General features: G+C 50.1%; 1 protein-coding gene across 1 annotated transcript; it reads right to left on the bottom strand.

Moving 5' to 3' along the window:
* Positions 1-7,320: 7,320 nt before the first annotated feature.
* Positions 7,321-8,284, bottom strand: LOC142827184 (olfactory receptor 52K2-like). The gene has a single exon (XM_075921314.2). It carries the CDS (start codon positions 8,282-8,284, stop codon positions 7,322-7,324), a length of 963 nt encoding a protein of 320 aa, XP_075777429.2. The 3' UTR covers position 7,321.
* Positions 8,285-9,211: the final 927 nt, after the last annotated feature.

The following is a 9,211-nucleotide window of genomic DNA, read 5'->3' as shown; positions in this document are numbered from 1 at the left end:
TAGAAACACTGATTCTCCTTCCTTTCTTTCTTTCTTTCTTTCTTTCTTTCTTTCCTTCTGTCTGGGGTTCAGAAGCTCTGTCTGAGGCAGGGATTTTATTGTGCTTTCTAACCTTACTAACCTGCTCCATTTCACTTTAAAAACTGGGATCCATGCTTTAGTTTTCAGGGTGAAAGCTTTGCCGTTCTTGATGTCACATCTTATATGGGTACCTTTTTTAAATCGTATAAATTCTGGAATTCTGCCCAGTGCACAATGTGCTTTCCCGATGCACTGGGAGCAGAGCAGATCAACATTTTGGTTCCAATACTTTCCGCAGTGCAAAGTCATTTTTCAAGGCAGATGAAATTTTGGCAGAAAATTTTCATTGTGCTCTAAACTTCCCGGGTTTGGAGATGAAATCTTTGCCCTCCCCCACTCTCTCACCTAAAACAGAAACTCCCCAAAACCTTCTGTAAAAATATTTTTGAGTAAAAATCTTTGACTCTTATCTGTAATTTATTTGTACTGAACACAAAGATTATAAGTGAAAACAGATTTTAAAGGGGAATATTTCCTGCTTTGGGGGTTGATTTTTCATCGACTCAAGAGAAACATTTTCAATATAAATGTGAGGGGAGGGAAATGAAAAAACAAACTAAAAGTATCCAGCAAAAAATAATTGGTTTTGTGGGGAGGTTGTTTATTTGTTTTGTTGCCTAGCTCTAATTGTGAGATCACACGCACTGCAAACGCTGAACCCCCTCCGGTCTGCAAAGCCTGTGACAAACACTGCAGTTTAACTGAGTGATAGAGATGTAGCCGTGTTAGTTTGGTCTAGCTGAAACAAAAGACAGAACTATGTAGCACTTTAAAGACGGTTTATTAGGAGATGATCTCTCGTGGGCCAGATCCACTTCCTCAGATCAATATGTGTGAATCAATGCACACAAAACAGATATAAGACTCTCTCACAGGGAGAAAGCTGTTGCTTGCCATTTCAGCCAGACTGACCGTTCCCTCAATGACCTGAAAACATGCACATTGCGTAAAGAGACTTTAACTCCAGACTTCAACGAGAAGCTTCAGAATTGTCATTCATGCTTAAATTTGACACTTTACGTACAGGTTTAAACAAAGACTGTAATTTTCTCCCCCATTACAAGATAGCTTCCCCAATTATCACCCCTATGTCATTACCTCACAGACACCAAACTTCCCCCCTCACTCCCACTCTGTTCTAAAATTTGATTTGTCAATTTCACACGCGTTCATTTTTTTTATTGTATCACTTTGGTATATATGGTTGGGCCGATTTTCTTCCACATATTGATCTGAGGAAGTGGGTCTGACCCACGAAAGCTCATCACCTAATAAACCACCTTGTTAGTCTTTAAAGTGCTACATAGTTGCAGTTTAACTTAGCTCCCTTTCAGTCAGCCTCATGCCGAGGATTTTCCAAAGAGCAGCTCTTTCCCTGCTGCCACCCCATGCGTTCAAACAGCCCTACATGGTCACCTACCTCCTGGTAGGTCTCCAGCCTGCCCCTCCTCATCTCACGGTCTTGCTGTGCCCGTGTGTGTCTGTGTGTGTATGAGTGCGAAATGTCCAGGCAACATTGCAGGGACTTTATAATTCATCTCAGCTAAGCCCTTTGGGAGCTGTGCACCAGAGGGCCTTCTCTGGGGACTGTGGCCTCTAATTGTGCTAGTCCAAGGCCCTGAAGGAGCAAGGAGATTGGCCCTAGATTGCTTCTCACTGGCCTGCTCTGCTTTGCCAGCCCCAGGGTATGGAGCCAGGAGGGTGTTGTGCAACCTAGCTGTGCACATTAGGGCTAGTGGGGTTGGTTCCCTCTTTCTGTGTAGCTTCCCCAGGGGAAAATCCTCTCGTCTAAGAATTTCAGTCAGGTTGGAGCCACACCCTAGAGCAGGGCCTGACGGAGCTCCCTGCCCAGCAGCCGGCTCTGAAAGGATGCCCTGCCTGTAACCACAGATGAACCTCAACCTTGGATCTCCTGGCAATGCTCTATTGTCTAAGCCAGAAAGCCACTTCCCCCGTGGCCTGGCTCCATCACACACACACACACACACACACACACACACACACACACACACACACACTAGCTTTCTTCCCCACCATCAGTCACTCCTGTGATGCTGGCCTTTCCAGCAGGGCTGCTCTGGCAGCACCAAGGACACAAAAAGCCAGTGGATTGGATTCCCCAGGTGTGAGCTGGTGTGGCCAGGTCCTACTCTTTGCCTCTTACCCAGTCCTTGGCAGGGCTATGTTGGGGGCCAGACAGGAGCAAAGGAGCAGGGTCAGAATGTCATTGGGCCCCACAATCCCCAGCAGGAGTCCTGGGCCTTGGGGATGTATCGTGCACGTGTTGTTTAGAGCAGCCCTGAGGCTGCTCCGACCTTTACAGGCCATGGGTCTGAGGCGATACCACTGGCTCCCTTGCACAGCTCTGTTCCAGTCTGTTCCATTCAGGACTTCATACCATGCGCCCTCACCACAGTGTGTGAGCTCCTTCCGGTAGCACCTCACATTACCGCCTGTCACATGCTGCCTCCCCTGCCCTGTCCGGGGGAAATGTGTGGGGCAGAGCGGTGTGAGAGGAGGCCAGTGAGAGACATGCCCTGTGCCTGTGAAGCGGAGCACACAGAGGTTTGGGAGGGCTCCTTGCTCTGGGAAGTCTGTTTCACAGTCTCAGGTCAGACCACAAGTGAGCTCTGTCTCCTGCACTGACGCTCTTCGCCCTTCATGCCGAGCCTGCCCCAGGGCCTGGCATCTGAGCTGTTGACCATGGTCTTCAGCCCAGACTTTCTGAAATGCTGAGTCTAGTCCATTAAACAGGGACCAAGCCTTGAACTTGAAGTGCTCCCGTCCCCTCACTGTGCCCGGACAGGGCCGGCCCACAACATTTTGGCACCTGAGGCAGGGCTCTCAAATGATGCCCCCATGTCCCCTCGCTTGGGCCAAAACTTTGAAAGGTCTCAATTCTGCCGTCTTCCTGTTCTTTTTGCTCCCCTTCCTCCAGCACAGCACTCCACCATCTCCGAGCAGGGAGAATACATCTGCACCAGCAGCAGACACAATTTTCTACACTCTGGGTCCTAGTGGCTCCACCCTACAGTCTGGCACCTGAAGCAGCCGCCTCAATACGCCTCATGGGAAGGCCAGCCCTGTGCCCAGGGCATGTTGGGAGCTGTTCAGAATTAAGGCCAATGTCCGTAGCTTGGAAAGTAGTTGAAGAAAGGAATAAATTATCTCTCCAGGGGGTGTGGCACAACTCCCTGCAGTTCACTTTGGCTACGTCTACATGGCATGCCTTTTTCGACAGAGGCTTTGTCAACAGCCGCGGGCAGGTAGTTCAAACTACCGGGCATTTAAAAACGGCAGTGCCCGGGACCATGCAAATAAAGTCCAGGATATTTTAATCCCGGGCTTCATTGGCACGTTCGAATGCCTACATTAGCCACTCAAGGGTGGTGAACCCGTCTCGAATAGAATAGAAGTCAATTCAGACCAAGGATGGTGGTGCAACACAAGACTGATTTTTGGAACTCTTCGGATGGAGCTCCAGGGGGCAGGGAGAACTGCTCACAAGATCCTTTTCCCACAACAATGGCCTTTTCATCAATTTTGCCCCCCAGACTTCCCGGCAAGAGGGTATTTGCAGCTTATTGTGACCCATTCAAAAGAGCACACACTGCTTACCCAGTCGTTATTTTGTGGGTACCGTCAGTGCTCTGCATGCATTCCCGGACACAGACACAACCCAGTGCAGGCCACTACTGTATTTTTTCCTAACCCCTCTTCCGGCCAGCAGCAATAGGAGCCCTTATACCTCTCTCCTAGGGACTTGTGCTACCCCCACTTTGGACCAATGGCCCTGTGTTCCCAGGCCAGGTGTGGAATCCAATCACAACCTCTACAGCCTCGAGGCTATTCCCATTCACTGGCACCGTAAATTGAAGACACGGTGCTTTGTACCTGGAAAGGAGGGGATAAATGAAAAGACGGGGAAAGGAACAGGCAAAGGAACAAAAGAGGTCAGATCCATGGGACCCCAGCTAATTTCACAGTGCAGTGGGGCGGCTGCTCCATTCTGGTAAGGGAGGGATTAAAAGCAGGCTGGAAAGAACCCCTTCCAATGGGAGGGACACTTATCAGCCAATCAGAGGGCAGCTTGCTGGGATGGCCCTGTTTATAAGGAGCTGCTCAGCAGAGCTGTGGGCAGTTGGGTCCTGAGCAAGGAGGGAGCAGGGGCAGGTTCCCAGGGAGGAACACCCTAGTTGGAGCAGTGCTGGGCAGGCTGAGAGGAGCAGAGAGAGAGAGGCTCCAGCTTGATAGCCCCCAGGCTATGGGCCTTGAAACAAGGGCCGAGAAGGTGCAGGGGGGGATGGGAAGCAGCCCAGGGAATGTGGGCAGTTAAGGGAGAGAAGGAGGGTAGGAAAAGGCTGCAGGGGAACCAGGGTACTGGATGAGCCTGGGCACCCCCACCCCAAGTCCCTTGCACCGCACCTTGGTGTGTGGCCTTTACAGTATAAATACATGACTAGGAGACACCCTTGCGCCGTCTGTTAGCTCCACGACCTCTCCTTTACCCTGGGAGACATTGCTAGGCCCAGCTGCCTTCTCTCCCTGGCTCAGGAGCACCAGAACAGCGCAGGCCAGGGGGCTGTGCCCCCCACTTTTCTCCTGCCTTAGGGGTGAGCCGTGGGGGGAGGAGCCAGCAGCAGGCAGGGGTGGAACAGGGACAGGATACATTGGAGGAAGGCCAGGGAAGAAGCCCACTTTTATGGAAAGCTCACAGCTCGCTGGTTAGGCTTATGCTGTTTGCCGGCATGTGTCACTGGTGTGTCTGAAGTGACGAGCATTGGCTTTCTGCGTGTATTTCACGTTTGCTTTAGGGAGACACCAACAGGAGGCTTGGCCAGCCTACTGTGAAGGGACTATTGAAGCCAAATGGCCCATCAGTCAGCACTTGGCAGACACTGGGCCTTGGGAGATGCCCTCCACCTCTCATGAGCCTTCCTGGGTAGCTTCAGACTGTCACGTGGGCAGTGACTTCCCCCTGCAAAGAACTGAGTCGTGCATGGACAGGTGATGTGCCCCAAGGATGGGTCATGTGACTGGACGCCATCTTGTCGCTGTACTTTTCCACACGATTCCTTCCATTGGCAGAAGCTGTGAAAGAGGCCTTGGCATCATCACCATTTTGCCTCTTTCCTGCTCCCACTCGTCCACGGCACAAGTCTCTGGACTGTGGATTTATGTCAATGGGAGCTATCGAACCAAGGGACCCTTCCAATCATTTGGAAGTATCCAGAGACTTGACTTAAGCCAGCAGTTTATTCCGTCCATGCTACCGGCATGAACCGAGGATTTTGCATTTATTGTATGTATTTGCTTGTTTTAACCCACTCTAGTGCTCACCTTTATTTTGTTCCTTTATAAATAAACATTTAACGGCGTAGGCGTACCCTTCAGTGGTGCATTTGAAAATTCACCAGGGGCCAAATCTTAACGAGTCAAAATGGTCCCGAGTCTCTGATTTTTCAAATAATATTGGGGAAAAAAGTCCAAATTCTGGAAACCAGAAAAAATGTTGACAAAGAAATCGGGCTATTATGCAACCAGCCCCCGAGTGGGCTAAAATGTCACAAGAACATTTTCAAAAGAACCTCATCCATCTTCCCAACAGCTGCATTGAATATTTTTTAAATCATCATTTGAAAAAAAAATTCCCCAAGATCATGTCCAAATCTATCACTGACCTTCGAAAGCAGCCCCTCAGCGGAGCCAGCCCTGGGAGAAAGTCCCCTCAATTGTTAAAAATGTTGCAAAAATATGTCCAGACTTTTTGGACAGCTCTGCTGAGAAGCCAGATGCAGAGTGTGTTGCACCACCCCCGCTGGGGTGAGCTCACGTGCACCGTGAGTGTGATGCCACATGGGTCAGAGTGGTAACCTCTGCTGCTAAATGTCATCCTCCATGCGCCATGATCTCCCGTGCACCGTGCATGTGAGGTCACGCAGCTGGGAACGGGGACGGGCAAGGAAAATGCAGACGACTGTGGTGAGTTCAGTCGCTGAGCCCTCCTTCGGCTGAATTATCACTGGGCCCGTCTCCCCGACCCTCCTGGGCTCCCCTCGACTCTGTGCTGCTGAGCCAGGCCTGCAGGCCTCCTCCAGCACTGACAGACAGAGGGTCACAGCCCTCTGCAGTGAAATACAGACACTGGGATCCACTCAGCTCTGGGAAGGCTCGGCTACAGGGACCTGCCTCAGCACCCAAATGCACAACCTTTTAATCCACGAAAGAGACTATTTACCTCCCTCTCAAAGTTGTTCTGACAATCTTTCACACACAGGCAGCCTTTCAGTCTAGGCCCCCAGCTCAGTCTACAATGTTACCAGCAGTCCTCTTGGGTGGGTAGCCAGGGGGACCTGATCTCCTACATTACCTCACTCATAAGGCGGAAGTCCTTGGTTTTAGTCTGACACCCCACCTAGCTACACATGGAACAGTCCATGGTTGAAGATGGATTCCAGCATCCGGCGACACGGTCACATGTCTCTGCAAGACCTCGTCTCCATACTTCGTGGGCTGACCCACGTGTCCACAGGCAGGCTAAGCTTCATTGTCTCTTTGCTAATGGGGCCTGAAGTACCATTAGTGGCTCTCACAATGTTAATAACACAGGAGTCTACTCCACATGCCCAAGCAGGGACGTAGCGAGGGCGGGCAGTTGCTTCTGGGCGCCACGCTAGGGGGGCACCAATTTAGTCCCATTCCACTCCCCCTGTCATCCCTCAGCTCACCTGCTCCTCTTCTGCCCACTGCTGCTGGCTGGAGCCTCCTCCGCCCATCTCCTCGCCCAGCCCGACCCTCCTCCATCTCCGCCAGTGGGTTAGTGCATATTTCAGATGCATATTTACATAATGCATGTGGCCTAGTCCCAAAATGGAGGGGGCAGTAGAAGACGTGGTACAAGCTCCCCCCCCCCCCCTCGCAAGGTCGAGCTCTGCCAAACACCAAATTTGGGGCTCCGCCGCACGGTGGCGGAGGAGGGGAGGCGCAAATTTGGCCTTTGCCCCCAGGCGCATAACACCCTCACCATGCCTCTGTGTCTAAAGTGAGCTACAAAGACGATACATACGTATAAATGGGAAAATCATATTCACTAGATTACAACTTTTCCAGTGATATTTTGCATGAGGTATTTCTCATAAAGCACAGATGCAGTCATATTCAGATGCATATTTCCATAATGCATATGGGATGCCCCGACACAGGGATTTTCCTGTATCCTGGGGCTCCTTCAGTGGCCCTCCTAGATAGTGACCTCTGCAAAGAGCTTTCTTGGGCAAAAGAGCTTCAAGATCTGTTTCCGGATCTGCTTGGTCTTCATGCCGTAGATGACTGGGTTTAGCATGGGGATGAGGACAAAGTACACATCGGCAAACAAGACGTGGGAGTGGCGAGGAATGCTGAGGCCCAACATATGCAGGTACATGGAAAGGATTCCTCCCGAGTAGAAGAGCAGGATGACACCGATGTGGGAGCTGCAGGTACTGAAGGCCTTGTGACGCGCCTCGTGGGATGGAAGCCGCAAGAGGGAGTGGAGGATCATGCCGTAAGAGAAAGCGATGCAGATGGCATCTACCCCCACCAGGCCCGTGGCCACAACGATGCTGTACAGGTCGCTGACTGATGTGTCGGTGGTGGCCAGCTTCACCACGGTCACATGGTCACAATAGGAATGAGGGATGACATTTGTTCTACAGTAGGAAAGACTGGTTAGAAGGCAGGTTAAGGGTGGCACGACCGTCACCCCCCTCGCAAGGGACAGCAGCCCCATCAAGGCAATCTTTGGGTTGGTTAGGATGGCCTTATATCTCAGGGGCTTGCAGATAGCCACGTATCGGTCTATGGCCATGGCCAGGAGCACCCCCGACTCCATGGCGGTGAGGAAAAGGATGAAGAACATCTGGAGGAAGCAGAACTCGTAGCTGATCTCTCTGTCATCCAGCCAGAAGACGCTCAGCATTTTGGGGACAACAGCCGTAGAGAAGACCAGATCAATGACAGCCAGCATGGAGAGGAAATAGTACATGGGTTCATGGAGGGTCACATCCTGCTTTACCACAAAGAGAACAGCACCGTTTCCCAGCAGAGTAATTATGTACATGATGCAGAGCGGGATGGCGATCCAGATGTGCTGAGATTCCAGGCCAGGGACGCCGGTCAGCAGGAACGTAGAGGGGTTAGAGCAGGACTCATTGGAGAATGACATGACCTACGGCATATGCCAGTCAGTCGATTTGCAGAAGTTTTTTCCCTGCCATGCAATATTAGATATGGTGCTCCTGTCAAATAATAATATCTGATTCCTACATGAAGAAAAAAATAAATATTAGACCCACACGGCTCTAATGTGAATATGTTCTCACATCTTGTGTCAAAAAGACCAAAAGGTGTAGCCATGTTTGTCTGTAACTTTAAAAACGAATGGTCCTCTGGCACTTTAGAAACTAACCAAAATGTATAGAATCATGAGCTCTTGTGGGCAAAACCCACTTCATCAGATGAACTGGAGAGGAATAACAGAAGCCTGGAATTTTATAACAGAAAAAGAAGGGCGGAGGGGGGAGGTACCTGTCAATTGTAGGACTGGTGCTAATGTTGGAAGTGTCCCATCCTTGGCTTTTGATGTACAAAGAGGTGTTAAATTCAGGGAAGGCTGGATTTGTCTTTGGACACTGATTTTGTATAAAACTATTCTTACTTGTTCACTAACTCTTGAATCCCACAACTGTAGAGAAATCTATATGATTTTCTATCGCTTTTTTTGCTTTTCATCAATCATCATCAATCATCATCATCAACTACAACCATAGGCTCAACGCCCTCTGATGTCCGATGCCTCCTTCGCTATTTCCTTCCATCTTTTCCTGTCCACTGCAGAGTGCCTTAGTTTCTGTAGACTAGCTCCACACCAATCTACTACATCATCTCCCCATTCTCTGTGGGGTCTGCCTCTCCTATTCGGACCATCCATTCTATTAAATACCAAGGTCTTGACTTTTCACTCGTAGTTCAGGATCTTTCTATAACAACTCCTCTCAAATGCAATATCCTTCTCTTCAAATCTTTCGTTAGCATTCATGTCTCACATCCGTACAACATGCTGGTAAATATGCACGTTTTCAAGACACTCAGC

This window comes from Pelodiscus sinensis, chromosome 1, assembly GCF_052426305.1.
Source record: "Pelodiscus sinensis isolate ZL-2025 chromosome 1, ASM5242630v1, whole genome shotgun sequence".
NCBI lineage: Eukaryota > Metazoa > Chordata > Testudines > Trionychidae > Pelodiscus > Pelodiscus sinensis.
This window is presented reverse-complemented; position numbering and strand designations above follow the sequence as displayed.